The sequence below is a fragment of the Panthera leo genome, chromosome D1, assembly GCF_018350215.1.
Source record: "Panthera leo isolate Ple1 chromosome D1, P.leo_Ple1_pat1.1, whole genome shotgun sequence".
NCBI lineage: Eukaryota > Metazoa > Chordata > Mammalia > Carnivora > Felidae > Panthera > Panthera leo.
The window spans coordinates 71,070,214-71,091,042 of NC_056688.1; the positions used below are offsets into that span (position 1 = coordinate 71,070,214).

At 44.7% G+C, this 20,829-nt stretch overlaps 1 protein-coding gene and 1 long non-coding RNA gene across 3 annotated transcripts in view; one reads left to right on the top strand and one right to left on the bottom strand.

The window, feature by feature from the left end:
• LOC122200055 overlaps positions 1-20,829 on the bottom strand; it is a 67,135-nt gene that overhangs the window by 27,358 nt on the left and 18,948 nt on the right. The gene's annotated exons all lie outside the window — the stretch shown is intronic.
• LOC122200053 (calcitonin receptor-stimulating peptide 1-like) lies at positions 14,521-17,288 on the top strand. Of its 2 annotated transcripts, none has more exons than XM_042905470.1 (3): positions 14,521-14,643; positions 14,960-15,097; positions 17,123-17,288. In XM_042905470.1, the coding sequence occupies exons 1-3, from the start codon at positions 14,558-14,560 to the stop codon at positions 17,286-17,288; spliced, it is 390 nt and encodes a 129-aa protein (XP_042761404.1). In that variant the 5' UTR covers positions 14,521-14,557. The 2 variants fall into 2 exon arrangements, with proteins under 2 accessions (XP_042761404.1, XP_042761403.1); XM_042905469.1 differs by lacking the exon at positions 17,123-17,288 and adding an exon at positions 16,014-16,212.

Sequence of the window (20,829 nt, forward strand, 5' to 3'; positions counted from 1 at the left end):
TTCAGCAAATCAATCGCTTTGATATACCACATTAACAAAACGAAAGATAAAGATAATATGATCAGCCTAATATATGCAGAAATATCATCTGACAAAATTCAACATCAATTTATGATAAAAACTCTCAACAAAGTGGGTACAGAGAGAATATTTCTCTAAATAATAAAGGCCATATATGACAAGACCATAGCTAATGTTATACTCAATGGTGAGAAGCTAAAAGCTTTTCCTCTAAGAGTAGGATGCCCACTCTTACCACTTTTATTCAACATAGTATTGGAAGTTCTAGCCAGAGCACTCAGACAACAAAAAGAAATAAAAAGCATCTATATTGGAAAGAAAAAACTAAAACTGACCATCTGTAGGTGACTGGATATTATTAAATATAGAAAATGCTAAGGACTCCACCAAAAATTTTTTAGAACTAATAAATGAATTCAGTAAAGTTGCTGGATGCAAAATCTATTGACAAAAATCTGTTGCATTTCTCTACACTAATAACAGTAATAATTTATCAAAAAGAGAAATTAATAAAACAATGTTTACAATTGCATCCAAAAGAATAAAACACTTAGGAACAAATTTAATCAAGGAGGTGAAAGATCTGTACTCTAAAAACTATAGGATGCTAATGAAATAAATTGAAGAAGGTACAAATAAATAGAAACATATTCCATGCCTATGGCCTGGAAAAATTAATATTGTTAAAATGTCCATATTACCCAAAGGAAGCTGTGGATTATATGCAATTCTTATCAAAATTCCAGTGTCATTTTTCCACAGAAATAGAACAAACAATTCTAAAATTTGTATGGAACCATGAAAGACTCCAAATAGCCGAAGTAATTTTGAGCAAGAACAAAACTGGAGGCATCATGTTCCCTGATATCCAACTATGCCACAAAGCTACAGTAATGAAAACACTAAGGGACTGGTATCAAAACAGACACATAGATCAATGGAACAGAATAGAAAGCTCAGAAATAAATCCATGCATATATGTTCAATTAGTTTATGACTAAGGAGCCAAAAATATACAATGGAGAAAGTATGGTCTCTTTAATAAATATTGTTAGAAAAACTGGCTGTTTACATGCAGAAGAATGAAACTGGACCACTGTCTTCTACCCTACACAAAAATTAACTCAAAATGGGAATACTTGAATGTAATGCCTGGAAACCATAACACTTCTAGAAGAAAATACAGGCAGTAGTAGACTCCTTGACATCAGTCTTGGTGATTACTTTTTGGATCCAATACCAAAAGCACAGGCAACAAAAGCAAAAATCAGTGTGCGACTATATCAAAATAAAAAGCATCTGCACAGCACAGGACACTATCTCCAAAATGTTAAGGCAGCCTATTGAATGGGAGAAAATATTTGAAAATCCTGTATCTGATAAGGGGCTAATATCTAAAATATATAAAGAACTCATACAACACATAAAAGAATAATTTGATTAAAAATTAGGCAGAAGATCTGAATAGACATTTTCCTAAAGAAGACATACAGATGACCAACAGGTACATAAAAGAGGTTCAATATCACTCATCATCAGAAAAATGCAAATCAAAACCATAAGGAGATATCACCTCAAACCAATCAGAATGTCTAGTATCAAAAAGGCAGGAAATAACAAGTGTTGGTGAAGATGTGGAGAAAGGGAACCCCTGTGCACTGTGGTGGGAATGTAAATTTGTGCAGCCACTATGGGAAATAGTATAGAGGTTCTTCAAAAAATTAAAAATAGAAATACTGTATGATCCAGTAATTCCACTTCTGAGTACAAAGGAAATGAAAACACTAGCTTGAAAAGATATCTACATCCCTATGTTTATTACAGCATAGTCAATAAGTATATGGAAACAACTTTAATGTCTGTTGATCAATGAATGAATAAGGTAAAAATGGCATATATATTTGCATATGTATATATATGCATATTTATATATATTTCAGTCATAAAATGAAATGAAATACTGCCATCTGTGACAATACGGAAGATTCTTGTGGTCATTATGCTAAGTGAAATAAGACAGCTCATAGATACAGAGAACATATTGGTGGGTGCCAGAAGTGGAGATGGAGGGGGCAGAATGGGTGAAGGAGTCAAAAAGTACAAGCTTCCAGTTATGAAATAAATAAGTCACATGGATATAATATACAGCATCGTGACTATAGTTAATAATACTGTACTGCATGTTCAAAAGTTGCTGAGAGAGTAGATACCAAAAGTTCTCATCACAAGAAAAATATTTGTAACTATGTATTGTGATAGATGTTAGCTAGACTCATTGTAATCATTTTGCAATATATACAAATATTTAAATCTTTATGTTGTACACCTGAAACTAATGATATGTCAGTTATACATCAATAAAAATCACTTAAAAACATTTCTACAAAGCTACTGTAATCAAATCTTTGGTGCTAGCATATGGACAAACATATAGATCAATGATTTAGAACAGAGAGCCCTGAAATATACCCTTGTGTATGTATGATCAAATGATTTCTGATAAGGGTGTAACGACCATTCAGTGGGGGAAAGGACAGTCTTCTCAACAAATGGTTCTGGGAAAACTGGATGCCCATATGAAAAAGAATTAAATTGGACCTTTACCTAATATCATATACAAAAACTAACTTAAAATGGATCAAAGGCATAAGTGTAACACATAAAGCAATTTATCTTCATAAGACAACAAATTCTTATAAGAAAACAAAAACTTCATGACATTGGATTTGGCCACTATTTTTTTAATATGACACAAATGGCATAGGTAAAAATTCAAAATGGCCAAGTTTAACGTGATGAAAAATTTTTAAATTTGTACATCAATAGAAACTACCAACAGAGCAAAATGGCAATTTATAGAATGGAATAAAGTATTTATAAATCATATATCTGATAAAGAATTAAATGCAGAAATTATAGAGAATTCTAAAAGAAAAAACAAAACACAAATATCCTGACTCCAATATGGTCAAAGAACATGAAAAGACATTTCTCCAAAGAAGATACACAAATGGCCAGTAAGCACATGAAAAGATGCTCAACACAGTTAACCACTGGGGAAATACAAATCAAAAACACAATGAGATACCACCTCTCACCTATTAGAGTGGATACTAAAAAAAATACATAAGTAAATAATAAATGTTGGCAAGAATGTGGAGCAATTGGAACTCTTGTGCACTTTTTGTGCATGACATGGACTGTAAATGACTGCATAGCCATTATATATCCAGAATGTAAAAAGGTATAGCCATTGTGGAAAACAATGTGATAGTTCCTAAAAAAATTTAGAAATAGAATTACCACATGATCTAGCAATTCTGCTTCTGGGTATATACCCCAAAAAAATAAACACAGGGTCTCAAAGAGATATTTACATTCATACATATAGTAGTAGTATTCATAATAGATTAAAAAAATGGATACAACTCAAGTGTCCACTGATTAATGAAAGAAGCAAAATGTTGTATATCCATATAGTGAAACATTATTCGGCCTTAAAGAGGAAGGAAACTGACACGTGCTACAACATGGATGAAACTTGAAGACATTATGCTAAGTGAAAGGAGCCAGTAAAAAAAACCACAAATACTGTATGATTCTATTTAGATGAGGTGCTAAAAATACTACCAGAAATAGAGACAGAAAGTAGAATGGTAGTTGCTAGGACTGGGGGAAGGGCTCACGGAGAGTTATTCTTTCATAGGTACAGAGTTTCAGTTATACAGGATGAAAAGGAGTTACGGAGATGGATGGGGGTGATGGTAGCACAATATCATGAATGTATTCACCACCAACCTGTACACTTCAAAATGGTTAATGTGGTAAATTTTATTTTATGTGTGTTTTACCACACACACACACACCCACACACACAGAATTGTGGGAAGAAAACACCTGCCAAAATGTGAAAAAACAAAACCAAAACATGACTTTCTGACCATGATTTCTTAAGTGCTTACTCAGCATCTCTTTGCTCTGTATTTACACATAATTCCAACAAGTTTTGTTTCTGTTCTCTTGAGTACAGATTAATTGAGTAGTTGACCACAAAGACCCCTTTTATAGTTCTTGACTGGGATTTCCAGAGTTTCAGTTAATGCCTATTGGCTGTTTGTTTCTATACCATTATACCAAGCTTGGCTTTTATAGTTTCTGTTTTGTTGTTTCTTTCACCGCATACCCAATGAAAAGACAAGTGGAGAGAATGTTGCTAAAGACAGTTACAATGACATCAGCTAGGAGAGATCCTTGACAACCCGATGGGAAGAAATAAAATAAAATAAACATAAAAGTATATAGTTGTTAGACATCAAAAAGAACCAACAGCATGATATCTAGTTGGGGTTATCAGCCCTACATGTGTTACTCCCTTGAGGACAGCACTGTATTCAGGTCAACACATTAAGTGACGTTTTTTATGATGGTATCAATGAATCCTCAAGAAAGGATTTCAATTACGTTCCCTTTACTGTATTTAAGAAGGGAGAGGAGTGTGCAATGCATTTTACCTAGTTTTCGATTCAAGTTGGTACAATTTGTCACTTCCAACGGTAAGTTTTTGTTATAATGATAATAACAGCCCCTACTCTTGACTGCCTCTCCCATGCCAGGCAATGTGCCAGGTGTTTAAGGTAAATGGTCATTAATCCTGCTGGACAGTGAGCCTGCAACATGGCCAGGCATGCATCTGACAGGTTTCCGGAAAGCAGATTCCTTCTACTGTGGCTTTGGCAGTTGGTTTTATTTTGAGAATTAAAGATACAGCGACTTCCTCTTAAGAAGGCAGAGTATGTACTGATTTCCTTTAATTTAACATATTGAGCTGATGCAGTTAGATAAGCTTTAGCAACAACAACAACAACAACAACAAAACAGCAATGGCCACCACTTTTAAGTATCTGCTCTGTGCCAAGCAACGTGCCTGGTCTTTAACATTTATCTTTATCTTTATCTTTACTCCTGCTAGGTACTTATTACATATTCCCATTTTATGTGGTGAGAAACACTGGTTCCAGGGGAGTATCATCTGCTCAAGGACAACAGGGAGTGACAGAGCCAAGACTCAACCCCAGTTGCAATAAGATTCCAAAGCCATGCTCTTACCAACCCCAGACAACTCTGGTTAGAAAGGAAATTCATTTAGCTGCACCTTATGGTTCCTGAACAGTGCCCTAAAGGAGTCACCTCTGCAAGGAGCTTTCTGGTACAGTGGAAAGGTTCCTATTTCTATCCCTCTTCTCCATGGAACAGTGTTTTCAGCCAGGGAGAGGAGAGCCATTCTGTATCGTGTGAGTCTGAGCCAAGGGAGAATTTTAATGATCGAAGAAGAACCCGGCCAGAATAATTTCTTGACGTCACCAGCTGAGTCCATCCACCTCTCAGAGTGACCTGGTCCTCCTCCACCACCCTCAGTTCTTTCCCTGGCAGCTGAGGACACCCTAAACGTGGTCTCTGGAACCTGGAAGGAACCTCCCCTGGTGCCCAGAGCAAAGAAGGTGCCTTAGGGTTGGGAGAGCAGCCCTTGGTGCAAGTTGACTCCACTCTGCAGCAAAGTCAGCTGGGTTTTCTTATTTTCCCACTGTGAGAGTCCAGGAAGATCGCATGAACACAACATCCCATTCCTTCATTCTGCCATAAATGTCTCTCTCATTCCCTGTGTATTCTAAAATCCACTGATGTCATCCCTTTGGTTCTAGGCTCTTCTGGCTGTTGGAAGGCTAGCGCTGATTAGAGCTGGGTATTTCCCTTCCCCCTGGTCAGTTAGGGATGATATTTCGGCACATTAGTCTCTGGTTAAATGGTTTCTCCTGAGGGCAGGCCTTCTGAAGAAGCAGCTCTGGTATATTAAAAAAGTGGTTGGTTCCTTTCCCCTCCCTCTCTAGGAACAACACTAGGTGATTTTTCTGTTATTCATTTTGAGAACTGGGTACAGCTCCAGGAGGTAAATCCCACCAGTGGATTTTTCTCTCACATGTACTGTTGAGAACCTGGTCAAGTTCCTGGGGGTAAAATGCACATTTGTGGGAGTTTCCTATGAGTGAGTGTCTGTCCCTGGAGTTTTTAACTCTCAGAGTTGCCCACACTGAGCCTCCAGCAGCTTGCTGGTGACCTACCCCAGCACTAGCTCCAAGCACTGAGATTTGCCCTTGTTGAGCGTTTGCTCTGGTAAGACATAACTCCCTGCATTCATCTGCTTCTCCAATCTTGAGGGCAAAGGTTTGCTATGTGTTCACCTCTCTTAAGGATCCTACAGGGGTTGTTCTTTTCCCCTCAGTCTCTTCAGCTTTTCACTTATTGTTAGGACAGAGTGGCAACTTCCATGCTCCCTCCTTGGAGAACCCAGTGCAATCCATTTTCGGTGGAGATTCTCCAGGAAATTTGACAGCTCTGACTTTTCCCCAGGTTAAAGAGAATGAATTTGTGGTGTTGTTGCTACTGCTCCTGCAGTTGTTGTTGTGGTTTTGGTGTCATTGCTGAGTCTGTATCATACCCAAGCTGTGTAGAATTAAAGGAGCAACCCATTGGGTATAATCCTTTTAAATGCATAAAAACTCACATAAGAATTTTCAACCAGGTACAAGACTCTGGCACACCCTGATAAATCATCTTTTAAAACACTTTAAATAAGAAAGTGCAGGAATCTGATTCAGAAGAATGGAAATAAATGTTACAGGTAGAGTTTATCAGCTTGCTGTAAAATTGTTTTTCCAAACTAGATTGTTTCTAATGTACCCTGATTTCCAGGTATAAAGCTATGAGATAAGATCATGATATCAAAGGTCAAATGGACAAATGGCTATTTTATTTTATTTTATTTTATTTTATTTTATTTTATTTTATTTTATTTTAAACCAACTGTATTATTTTTTAAATTCTAGTATAATTAACATACAGTTTACATATTACATATTAGTTTCAGGGATATACATATACATATCTATATCTATCTATCTATATATATAGTGATTCAACAACTCTATTCATTACTCATCACAGTAAGAACCTATTCACTCATCTCCCCACCCACCTCCCCTCTGGCAAGCACCAGTTTGTTCTCTATATTTTAGAGTCTATGTTTTGGTTTGTCCCTTTTTCTTTGTTTGCTTTGATTCTTAAATTACACACTTGAGTGAAAGTGTATGGTATTTATCTTTCTCTGAAGGAATTTTTTCCACTTAGCATTTTACCATCTAGATCCATTCATGTTGTAAATGGCAAGATTTCATTCTTTTTTATGGCTAAGTCATATTCCATTGTATCTATATACCACATCTTCTTTTTTTTTTTTAACTCTTTTTTAACGTTTATTTATTTTTGAGAGACTGAGAAAGAAAAAACATGAGCAGGGGAGGGGCAGAGAGAGAGGGAGACACAGAATCTGAGGCAGGCTCCAGGCTCTGAGCTGTCAGCACACAGCCCAATGTGGGGCTCGAACCCATGAACTGCGAGATCATGACCTGAGCCAAAGTCGGATGCTCAACCAACTGAGCCACCCAGGTGCCCCTATGCCACATCTTCTTTATCCATTCATCTATCAGTGGACACTGGGTTGCCTCTATATTTGGCTATTGTAATAATGCTGCAATAAACAGGGGTGAACTTGTCTTTTCAAATTAATGCTTTGCAGTCCTTGGATAAATACTGAGTAGGGGAATTACTCGATCATAAGGTAATTATATTTTTGGATGTTTTGAGGACCCTCCATACTGTTTTCCACAGTGACATTTTGCATTCCCACCAACAGTGCATGAGGGTTCCTTTTTTAGGACAATATCACTAACAAATCTCTTGTTTCTTGGGTTTGTGATTTTAGCCATAATGACAGGTGTGAGGTGGTATCTCGGTGTGGTTTTGATTTGTATTTCACTGGTGATTACGGATGTTGGGCATCTTTTCATGTGTCTGTTTGCCATGTGTATGTCTTCTTTGGAGAACTCTCTTTTCATGTCTTTTGCTCATTTTTTAATTGCATTCTTTACTTTTTGGTGGTGAGCTGTATAAGTTCTTTCTATATTTTGGATACTAATCCTTTAATGGACGTACCATCTGTAAATATCTTCTCCCATTTAGTAGGTTGTCTTAGTTTTGTGGATTGTTTCCTTCACTGTGCAGAGCTTTTTCCTTTGATGTAGTCCTAATAGTTTGTTTTTGTTTTGGTTTCCCTTGCTTGAGGAGTCATATCTAGAAAACTTTTTCTTTGGCTGACGTCAGAGAAACTACTACCTGTGCTCCCTTGAAGAATTTTTATGGTTTCAGGTCTCACATGTAGGTCTTTATTCCATTTTGAGTTTATTTTTGTGTATCACCGGTGTAAGAAAGTGCTTCAGGATCATTCTTCTGCATGCAGCTGTCCAGTTTTCCCAAAACCTTTTGTTGAAGAGACGATTTTTGTCCATTGCATATACTTGCCTCCTTTGTCATACATAGATTAATTAACCCTATAATCGTGGGTTTATTTCTGGGCTCTCTACTCTGTTAAATTGCTCTATTTGCAGACAGACTGACCTTTAAAGTAAAACTTGAAATGGCTGGAAGCCACTCTAGCACCTTCTGGGTACAGACCCTGATTCTTGTCACACACCACCAGCCTGTGGTTTGTAACCACGAAAGATTTCCGAGTGAGGAATGAACGTTGGCTTTGAAGGCTCAGGGCACACATGGAAGCCAGAGGGAAAGTCCTGAGCCTGCAAAGTGAGGTAGCCATGAAGTTGGCCACTACAGTAGTCATCTCTTAGCCATTCGTCACCACTGCACTGGAGGAAGTTATGGCTGGTTCTCTCATCAGCAAAACACAGTCCACGGACGTACATATTTACAAATGATTTCATAGGGTTCTTATTTAGAAACTTCAAGACTTGGAGTGGAAATCATTTCTGTCAAAGTATGTGGCACCTGAGAGAAGTCCCCTATGACTGTCTCAAGTGGCAGAGTCCAACCGTCCTGCCATCCAGTATCTGCTTGCCGCCTTCACCAGTTTGGCCCCGCACCTCCAGGTGGAAAGCTCAGGACCTCAACTGCTGAGCCAAGGTCCTAGACTGGGTCAGCAGTGGTTGTCTGTGTAGCCTCTGGCATGCACTCACTGAGCCTGGGATCCACCATCCTGAGCCCTGTCCCTTGCTCCGCTCACCAATCTTTATTCTGTGCCTAAGCACACTTGCATCCTATTGACCATTCCCGGGTTCCCCTGCAGCCTTGCCAGCATAACCTGCACGGAGTTCTCCAGCCCCAAGCTTTTGTTCCCTGACGGCAGTGCCGCGCCAAGAGTTAAAAAGGAGGCACTCTGAATTAAAGACATCTTGGAAGCAGGCTGTCCCTGAGCACAGAGGCCACCAACCTGGGAGAGGAAGAGATGCGGCACAAGGCAGATGTGTCCTAAAACACTGAGGCTATTGGGGACCGAGGATGGGGGTGCACTGTGGTTCTGGTCACTCACGGCACACTCGGGGTGGTTTCTGCCTGGCTGGGGTCTCTGCCTGCAAGCACAGCCCCGTGATGCAGGCCCACCAACCACGTTCACAGCCCGCCTTATGGGCGGGGTAGTTGCAGCCCGCGGCTGCCGACGCACCTGCAGCGGTGCTGGGAGAGTGTGTAGAGCCTGAGAATCACACACTCTGCTCTTAGACTGGGAGATTCTGGCAACAATGCACAGCTTCTTTCTAGGCACTCTACCCGCTGAGGGCAGCAAGTCTGAACCTCCGACCTTCCCGGCAAGCTTGGAGTAGAAAGATCAGGTGGAGGGGTCCTAAAGCCCTCCAGGTGGGTTGGGTCCTGGAGAGGGTTGAGGTGCTGCATAACTGTGTTTCGGGAGTGCGCTTAAAATTGAGAGTTAGTGCAGGTATGATGAGAGCAGATCATTGTCAGGCTGTGTGTGCAGGCGATCCCACGAGAAGCCCAGAGGAGTTTCAAGGATTGCCTGTCTCAGTTTAAGCCATCTGCACACAGAAAGGTCTGAACTTGTTCCTTGCTTTCACTTGATAATCAGGCATGTAGCTCAGTAGAAAATGGTTTTGGATTTATTTTCTCTCTTTAAATTATTTCGTGCAAGGAGAATGAGAGGATAGTCAGCGGGACTGAGGTTATCCCTGACTCGCTGAAAATTCCCAGCTCAGCTAACAAGGCAGGACAGGACGAAAGTTAGTGGGGATTCCGGCCCCATCCAAAATTGGTGACACACAGGACCCAGAAATACCAACTGACTGTCCTCAGTCTGTCGTCCACGAGGGCATCGGTCGGATCGCTTGGGGCACAGCCCGCAGACTACCTACAATGCGGGTACTAGGGGTGCCATGGTCCTTCTTGAGAGGGGTGTGTAGGGGGTCTTACTGTGTCCTGTGTCGGAGGTGTCCCTATGGTGAAGGCATCCGCTATGCTCATGGACAAGGTCTTGTCAGGGATCTGAGTGAGGTACCTGTGAGGCACCTGTAGTCTGTACTGGCAGATACCTTCCACCATGGCAGTGATGGCTGTAGGGGTCCCTGATTGTGTGAAGGGGGTTGGAACTGGCTCAGAAGATGATCAGGAAGTTGTTGGCTGTTGATCTTCTAAACTTCTTGGAGAATGCACTTCCGTGGTTTGTTCACCCAGCCCGCCAGCAGCAGTGTTCAGGGCTTTGTGGGAGATGATCTTGTGGGACCTGGTGCTGGGCTCAGTGTCCAGCCAAGAGTCTGTGTACTCAGGAACTGACAGCAGGGAGGAGACATTGCTACCATTCCCCCAGCTGAGGTCGTGGCTATGAGGCCAAAGACAGGGACTAGAGTCCCGATGCAGACGGAGCCCACACGTGGGTCCTTTCACACCAAGTTACGAAATAAGATTAGAAAATCAATCAAGAGCAAAACAGTCAAATTGCTATTTTAACATCAGTATTTTCCTTGGTGATTTATTTTTTAAAGTTCTATATTTTGAGAGACGGGGGGGGGGGGGTGTGGAGAGAGAGAGAGAGAGAGAACGGGGAAGGGGCAGAGAGAGATACAATGTGAGATAATCCCTAGCAGTCTCGGCAGTGTCAGCACACAGCCCGATGCAGGGCTCCAACCCAGGAACCGTGAGATCCTGACCTGAGCCGAAACCAAGAGTCCCTGCAAGTAACCAACTGAGCCACTCAGGTGCCCCTTCCTTAGCGATTTATATATTAGCCTTAAGTTGGGAGAGGATTTAGGGATAGCTGGACATAAGCTAGCAATCTGCACACACGAAGGTCTAAATTTCCTTGTATTTACTTGGTAAATCAGGGATGGACTCAGAGAACAGTTTCGTAGCTCCGAACTTACTCCTTCACGTTGGGGGCAGCACCAGGAGTTAAGAGCGAGGAATGCTGAATAGAGCATCTTGGAAGTTAGGTGTCCCCAACACAGAGGCACAAAATTGGAAGGGAAAGAGACGTGGCAAAAGGCAGGTGTGTTCTATGAAACGCAAAGGCTTCTGGGGACTGAGGATAGGGATGCACCGTTGCCCGGGTACGTTGCCCGGATCACATAGGACGTACCCGGGCAGGATTTCTGCTCTGCCTGGGAAAACCACCTAACTGGGGTCTCTGCCTGCCCGCCACAGCCCGTGATGCAGTCCCCACCCACTGTGGCTGGAATACCAGACTTGCCGCCACGGTTATGCTTGCCGCGCCGGGGAAGTGTGTAGGGGCTGAGGCTTGGACGCGCTGCTCGCTCACACCCGGAGATCCTCGGGAACAGTGAGAAGCCGCTTTCTCGGCACTCTCCGTGCGGAGGGCAGCAAGTCAGGACCTTGGACCTCCAGGCAGGAGAGGAGTGAAAGATCAGGTGGAGAGGTCCTAAAGCCCTCCAGTTGGGATAGGTCCCGGAGAGGATCTGGTGCTGAATAACTGCATGTTAGAGAGCACGCTTAAAATTGGGAGTTAGTGCGGTGGCACAGGGCGGCTCAGTCTGTCGAGCATCTGACTCTTGCTCAGGTCACGATCTCCCGATTTGTGAGTTCGAGCACTGCATCGGGCTCAATGCTATCAGCCTGTTAGCACATAGCCCGCCTCCAATCCTCTGTCCCCATCTCTCTGTCCTGCCTCGAATCCTCTGTCCCCATCTCTCTGTCCCTTCCCTGCTTTCGCTCTCCCCAAAATAAATATTTTTTTGTGAAAAATGAGAGTGAGTGCATTTGATGAGAGCAGATCAGCATCATGCCATGTGTGCACGCGATCCTATGGGGGAGAGACTCGGAGGCAGGCTGGGCTGCGATTCAGAGAGAACCCACAGGGTGTCCCGTGTGTCAGACCCCTGTGCCTGCCTGAGCTCTGGGGAGTGGGCACATGATTTGGAGACAGAAGTGAGTTTGTGTGTGTGAAAGCTTTGAATGTGAGTGTTGGTGTCCGCAGGGACTCTTCAGTACCTGCAAGCATTCCCTGCTCTCTAGAGGAGGACTGAAGTGCGGGGGATGTGGGCGCAGGGGACAACTTGGCAAACAGCAGCCGGAAGCAAGGGGCAGCTGAGCAAATGGCTCCAGCAGGCTGAGGACCTGGGGTGATGGATAGCGGATAGGAAGAGGGAAGGGCTGGAGGTTTGTTTGGTGGCTTGGGAAGCATTGGTGCCTTACACACTTATGCTGAGGCACAGCAGGGCTCTCCACTCCTACGCACGTGACAGACCACTCAGCAGGAGTCCAGGAAGCCACATAGGGTGGGAAGAAGGAAAACCGATCGCGATTTCACAGAATCCCCCATTTGGGCCTGAGTGTTCTTCTAAATCTCTACCTTGTTATGGGACAGGTACATGGTTACTAAGGACACCACACTGTCAAAATGGGACTATGGTCCCCATTTCAAAGGTGAGTACGTTGAGGTGCTAAGAAGTTACCTGCCCTTGATTCTACAGCATGGAATTGGCACAGCTGGAATTGAGTTCTGACAAAGTTCTTGCTATCACTTCTATCTCCGACTTCCTGGGAGCTCTGCCCCTCAGAGTAATTCCAGCCCAGAATCAACACTGATGCACGTTGTCATCCCTCCAAGCCTCCACTGGACAGGGGTCGGGGGTGGGGAGGTCTCGGGTCAGACTTGAGGAGCCAGGATTCCCTGCTTCCTGGATCTTGCCCTGTAAGAACGCAAGCTGGGGACAGAGTGGGGCACATGTTCAAAACCTGTGCAGCGGAACTTAACCGGTGAAATTTACCATGACATCAAACTGCCCTCAACTTCCTGCTCACTTTATAAGGATGTTCCTTCTTGGTCCCATCCCTCTCCCTCCCTCCACTTCCATCAATGACCTCAATGCAAATACAAGTGGGATGGTCCCGCTGAATGTTCTAGGTTCTAGACGCAAATGGGTGACACAATCCATCTGGGGTACGTGATCTTTTCCCTCATTGGTTGCTCAGAGCTCCTGGACCCCCCCACCCCCACCCCACCCAGACCCAGAGCGGCGGGAATAAGAGCAGCTGCTGGTGCTGGGAGGCAGCCGAGCCACTGCTCTGCTCAAGTGTCCCTGACACTTCCACAGCGCCATCGCCCGACGCCAACGCTACCGCAGCTGCCACTGCCTGGGCTCCAAGCCACCTGCTGCCTGCTGCCAGGTGAGCCCCGAGATTCCTACCTTTGCTGTATGATTTTCTCTCTCCCTCTTCTTCTCTCCCTCTTCTGCATTAGTTGTTCTTGTATCTGCTCTTCCTGCCCATCTTTGAGTCTCTGGGCACTTCTGTCTGGGTCTCTTCGTCACAAAATCTGTTACTCCGCTATTCAAACCCCAGGTACACTGAGCTGTCTCAGTTCGGAGACTTCCCGCTTTAATTTTTCCATCAGTCTCGCTGTCTCTTGCTACACTTGCGCTCAGGACGCTGGAGCTCCGCAGGCACTGTGCACACAGTAGGACACAAGGGTGCTCACGGGATCATGTCTTGTGCCTAGTGGTCCCTGGGAAATCGGTTCGGAACCTGGACCAGCGCCAGTGGGTGGCAAATAGGTGCAATGACTAGGGGCCGGCAGCCCGGGAAGGAAAGCCCCAGTAGTGAGTCCTGGGAGCTTTTTTCCTGGTTTTCAGAAGACTCTGCTAAACTTGGTTCTTGCAGGGGATTCTCTACTAGAGTGCAGAGCAGGTGAGCAGTAATATTTGTTTCTTCAGTTTCCCTAAGATTCCAATGGGACAGATACTCCCTTTTTAGCTAACTCCCCCCCCCCCCCCCCCACCGCCCCACACCATGGCCAGATATGATCAAAAGCCCTACACAGGGAGTACAGCTCTGGGTAGGAAACAGGAGATTGTCCCGGGATTGTCTTCAATGGAGACCTGGCCAGCAGGTAATGTAGTGTGTGAGGTGGTGGGGAGGGGGCTATGGACTGAGTCCTCTTTCCCCAGTTGTCCTGCTGGGATAGCTTGCTTCAGTCTCACTGGATCTTCCCACAGTCCACTTCCCCAGTGAGGAAACACTGGGGAAAGGAATGGCATTACCAGCCTGAAGCCACCATGCCAGGGAGTTACAGGAAGAAAGAAGCAGGACCAGAGTCCAGGTTCTTGGGCTCATGGAACTTCAAACTGGTGCAGAAAATGACATTCTTTTTCCCTTGCAGAGAAGCGCCATGGGCTTCTGGAAGTTCTCTCCTCTCCTGGTTCTTGGCATCTTGGCCCTGTACCAGGTGGGCATGCTCCAGGCAGCACCATTCAGGTAAGCCAGCCCTGCCTGGAGGTCACTCCTCTCCCACTTCTCCTGGGATCAGACAATTCCATTCTCAAAATTGTGGTGTGCTGAAAGTTTACCAACTGGTGAGCCGCGCAAAGGGGAGTATATATTTTCTGATATAAGGTGTGTAGCACATAATTGAAAAACAGCACTGATATACAATATTCTTTATTATAAATTTCAGATAACTCATTGATCTGACAGAATGCTTCTGTTGCTTTTACTAGGAAGCCTGGCTGCTTATCTTGGGAGAGACAGGCAGCGACCCAGAGCTTCTATTGTGTTTTCTTCCCCTCCCCAGGTCTGCTCTGGAGAGTCCTCAGGACGCTGCTATGCTCAATGAGGAGGAACTGCGCCTCCTGCTGACTGCAATGGTGAAGGACTTTGTGCAGAGGAAGGCCCGTGAACAGCAGCAGGAGCAGGAGACCGAGGGCTCCAGGTGAGGATCCCCACTCCACTTGGCTCAGGGCATCCCCTCCCTCCTGTCCTGCCAAGGAAGGCATATCCTAAGAGGTAAGATGGAACACGGCTGGACAGGAGGCCAGCACACTGCCATGGCTCTCCTCGGCCTGGGGCCCAGCTATTCTCACGCACCACTGAAAACAGGTCCCACACAGAGACTATGGTTAGACCACATGTAAAAAGATCCATTTCGGAAAGCAACTGGGGAAGGTATGAAATCCCTCCCTCCGGAAACTGGTCTGAAAGCAATGAGGAGACTTCCCAGCATTGGAGGAGTTAGGACTGGTAAGTGTGAGGCCAGCAGATGGACCCCACAGATCCCAGGAGATTTTAGAAATTGGTTTCTCCTTGTAAACCTGCACTTGACGTTCTCTCACATCCACATGGAGCCTTCATTGCACATTTGCAAGGTGAAGCCAAAGGCCTTGCAGAGGGTGGGGTCAGGTAGAGCAGTACCTGAGGTAGGTCTGGGGGCTTGAGATGTGTAGGATCTGTGGAGACGTGCATGTTGTCATGGGGCCAGACGCCCTTCCCCAGCCCCACCTCCCCGTGTCCCCTGAGCCTGGAGCTCACGCCAGCCCCTGGCCCGGCCCCGGCACTGCCTGGCATGTGCTGCACCTGCATCTACCCTAAGGACCTCTCTGCAGAGCAAGAAGGACTGAGCGGCATGCGGAAGGCTAGGAAAGGGCACCCCTTCCCCGCTGCAACCCTGCCCCACGCTGCCCTGGCTCAGCAAACCTCGGAGTTCTCCTAATGGAGGATGTGTGAGCTGCCCTCCTGCCTGCCCCTCCTGCCCCCACTCAGAGTGCCTCCTCCCTGGTCTAACCTTCTGGGCGATCGCCACAGGGGCAGACCTGGTGCATGGTACCACCTGGCATGTCTTTTCCCTGCAGCCTGGACAGCTTCCGAGCTAAGCGGTGCAGTAATCTGAGCACCTGTGTGCTGGGCACATACACACAGGACCTCAACAAGTTTCACACGTTCCCTCAGACTGCAATTGGGGTCGGAGCACCCGGCAAGAAAAGGGTCATGGCCAGCAGCTTGGAGAGAGACCACGGCCCTCACGATGGCATGACCCAGGATGCCTATTAAACCCCTCCCTCTCTTTTCTAATGTCCTTTCTTCCTTCCTTCCTTCCTATATCGTGATACGTGTGGTCCTCTCGGGTTGCTGGTATCGGTGGCTTTCTTTATGGCAGTGGATGTCTGGAACCTCAGATGGGAGGAGAGCAAGAGGAACAGGCCAGAAGAGAATCACGCAGGAAGAGATGGGGGGCAGCCCTGTGCTTCCCCTGAGGACTCACAGCACGGCTTCTCAGTCCTGCTTGTGAATGTGTTTGCCGATGGGGAATAAAAGTATATTTCTCAAAAGACCTGAGCGGTGGTGGTTATTGCTCTGGCCCACACCACAGGCTTCCCAGATTCAGGGACCTGTGCTTAGAAGTAGCCTCAGCCCTGTGGTAGCTGGGTGCAGGGTGGAGTAGCTAGTCCTTGGACCAACCTCAAGTAGGAAGAACAGGAGCAGTAAAGAACAGGTAAGCACCTCGGGGACCCAACGCTGTAAAATCGCCTTTTCTTCCAGGTAAGTCGGGGAAATTTTGTATTTCTAACAAGGGATATTTGATGCCTTTGAGTGGGATGTGACTTCCAGACAATCCTCGTGTTAGGATCAGTTTGGGGCCATAATTCTCTGTGTCTCATAAGCCTTTCTTGATTTGTAGTTTATTTATACAGGAAAGACAGGCTGTTACAGCTCTGTGTTCCATGGCCACTCACCCGGAGCCACCTTGGGTTTTCTGACACCCCTGGGAATGTCTGTGGGAGTGATCATGGCATTTTCCCCAAGAGCCTGTGTATTTCTGCAGTGACAATTGTGATTGAGGAAAGACACAAGGTTAACTGGTGCCTCTCAGAGCAGTAATTTTACGATGATGGTTCTATGTGGCAGGTATCTGTTCCAGTCTCTAACAGGTCTTCTCTTCTTTTTCCACCTTGCTAATCAGAGTCACTGTCCAGAAGAGAACCTGCAACTCTGCCACCTGTGTGGCCCACTGGCTGGGAGGCCTGCTGAGCAAAGCCGGAAGCGTGGCAAACACCAACTTGCTGCCTACCTCTATGGGCTTCAAAGTCTACAACAGGCGCCGCAGGGACCTTGGACTTAAGCAGTAAACAACTCCAGGAAGGTGACTGCCCTTGTACTGTCAGATGGGAGGCTGGAAAACTGGTTATTGCAGGGATGCAGTCCACACTTTAACCCTCCCTAAGCTCATGAAGTAGAAAAATTCACAGGGCAATGTGCCCAACCAGTGTCTGGAAAGAGAAGAGGGAGTTCCAGTAGCTGAAACTCCTAAAATTTAGGTTCATTTTCCTCCATTTTCCCAGTATCTCCCTGTGATACTGGGATCATCTGCTAGAAAATACAAATCTATTTAAATGTCTGTCCCATGAAGTTATAATTATGAATATTCTATCATTTGAGTTTGAAAGGTAGGGACATACTTTTGGTATATTTACATATGAATTCAGAACATAAATTTGGAGTCAAGAACTATTTGCCTTCTATTAGCCATATGACCATGGGTCACACATTCTTTGAGCTTCAATTTCCCTATTTGTGAATCAAAGGCAACAATATCTACTAGCTAGTATTAAAGAGTAAATGAGATAATAGATTTCAATATTTTCACAATAAAGTTACAAAATTCTGGTTGTTATTGTTTTTTTCCAGGTCATCATGAAGCGAAGTCTACTTTTAATTTGTAATGAAAGCAACTCATCGGATACAGAGCATGGAAGACACATATAAATGCATGCTTAATATTAAAAACATTCTCTTTAGTTTGAAATAAACTAAAGCTGTGCTCGCTTCGGCAACACATATACTGAAGTAAACTAAAGCTAACTATGAAATAAAATCATTGCAAAGACATACTGTGTATCTCGTTGTATTGATTGTTCAATAAACGTAACAGCAGGTCTCACTGGCTTATCTGGTGGCAAAGGTGAGCCCCGTCAGCCTACCTTTTGATGTTGGCGATCCTGTTAAACCTCAGGGGGAAGTGGCGTAGCTGCCAGGTGGGTGTCTGGGGATGCATAATAATGCTTGTGCCCACACAGAAGTCTTTGAAAAAATACTGTCACTGGTGAACTTCATTAAGACGAGAAAAAAAAAAAAGAGGTTTTAAATACACTTAACAGGCGTCCCTACTGCTATTTATGGTGTTTTTCCAAGGAAAGCCTAAAGACCTGTGAATACTTTGTTGACCAGGCTGACCACGAAGCAAAGGCAACATGCTTGGGATGGGATAGGTCTTCTGTATCCTGTATCTTTAGCTTTTAAGGAAACACCTTTAATGGAACAAGAACTCGAGACATCTCCAAGACAATCCACCTTCATGTTCAGAGATCCCTAGCACCAGAGGTTCTCTGTGTACTTCCCCTTGACTCAGCTTTGCCACTGCCCATCCCTGCCTTCCCTCCCCATAAGCACCCTTCATACACCCTATAGCCTGCAAAGCCCTTTAGAAACAATGGCTCAGAGTCTGAAATGCAATCACACTGACTGGCAGGCCTGGAAAATTCATCAGGTGCCATCCAACCAACTATTCTTATTCTCTGAGGTGCTGAGAACAAAAGTATGATGCTCAAAAATCTGCAATATTTTTTTTAAGTTTATTTATTTATTTTGAGAGAGAGGAAGCATGAGTAGGGGAAGGGCAGAGAGAGAGGGAGAGAGAAAGGATCTCAAGCAGGCTCTGCACTGTCAGCACAGAGCCCAACATGGGGTTTGAACCCACAAACCAGGAGACTATGACCTGAGCCAAAGTCGGTTGTTTAACTGACTAAGCCACTCAGGCACCCCTAAAAACCTGCAATATGTTTAATAGGGACATTCAAACATTTACAAATGCTAATTGAGTGGCTGTTATTTACTGGACACTATTTAAGGCACCAGGATAGATCAATGAACAGAAGGGACAAAACTCCTTATATTCATGGAACCTATATTCTAACTGGGGGAGATTAGGGTGATATATGCTGTGGCACCAGAGATGCTCATTAGTGGAAGGAATCTGGGATGTCAGAGTTTAATGCCTTATTTGATGTAGGAATTTCCCAGCGTTAACAACCCTCACATCTACTGGGACTGTCAGTTACGTGCTGCTGACTCCCAAGGTGACTGAGCACCCAGTTTCACTGGTGGATAGTCAGTTAGGTGAGGTTCTTTAGTTGGTAAAGTCACCCCCTTATATCCACTGACTCTAATGATTTCTCAGGAGCACACGGAATATGACCCTTGTTCCCATTCAGTCTGTATTCCACACTGTTGCCCAACTGGCGCTGTAAAGGTAAATCACCCAAATGTCTTCATTATGCACAAAGTATTCCACTGACTCCCCACTTCATGGAATAAGCACCTGGATCATTGTGGGGACTTCCAAGGTCCACAATGATCTTCCCTCCCTCCTCTCACCACCAGCCCCATGACCTGTCTGGCTTCATCTTGTACTTCCTCTCACACACTGGCCTTACTATTCCTCAACCCTGGCACCTACCCCCTCAAGTGTTTGCACTTGCCTCACCTGTTGCACAATGCTCTAACCCCATGGCCCTATTTCCTCCAGATCTTTATTCAAATATCACCTACCCTGGCCATCCTTTCTGAAATTGTACCTCACCTTGCCAACACACCCTAACCCTCTTCCCTCCCTTTTTTCTCTGTCTTTACCATTTATTACCTTCTGTCAGAATATATATTATCTACATTTTTTATTTAATGTTTGTACCCCATTCCATAAACCATGTCAGTACCACACTGACAAGGATATGGCTATTTTGTTAATTGCTGAATTGCCAATACAAAGAACAGTATGCCTGGCACAAGGTAGGACTCAAATATTTATTGAATGAATGAGAGAAGTAATGGAGTTATGTCTTTTTTATGTTCATGGTCAACTACCAGGTCCCCTCTGGGCCTGATTTTCTTCAAGCCAAACTGTCCAAGGGCCTTCATCTTCAGTGAATTCGGTCACCTAGAGAGTGACTCCTTCAAAAGCCTGGAGGTTTCCGCAGTGGCCACCAGTTATCAGTGACTCTGCCTCCTGCCTCCACAAGGCCTGTGTCTTTAGTTTGAGCACCCTTCTTGCTCTATGTTTCTCCTCCTCTGTATTAATCTGACCAGCTTTGCTTCCTCCCCACGCTGTAAACAGAGCAGACAGGCAGGGTGCTCTCTAGGAGTAATACCTATGACTAGGAAGTCATATCAGGAGGGGAAACAGATGAGAAACCATTTCAGTCTGGGATCCAAGGCAACTTCACCATAATAAAGCCAATACTGCACTGAATTCCCACCATACTTCTCAATGGACTCAGAGCTCACAGAGTGAAAGAGTGTGACCAATGTGAACTCTCCAAACAAAAGCAGGGTGCACTGGCTCAGAACTTTACGAAGCGCTGTAGGGAGTGGGTGAGGAATCAAAGCACAACATGAGAGACAAAAGACTTTTAGCTTATGGATGGTGTGGCTGCAGCATCAGTCTTTACTACGCAAAACCCACATGGGCCGTCATAGCAAAACAATGTCTTCTAGTGTCATTAAGACTCATGCCAAACACTTGGAGCTTGAGAATCTATGCTGTGCCTGTTGAACTATCGCTCCCATGGTAGTGTGCGTGCGTGTGTGTGTGTGTGTGTGTGTGTGTGTGTGTGT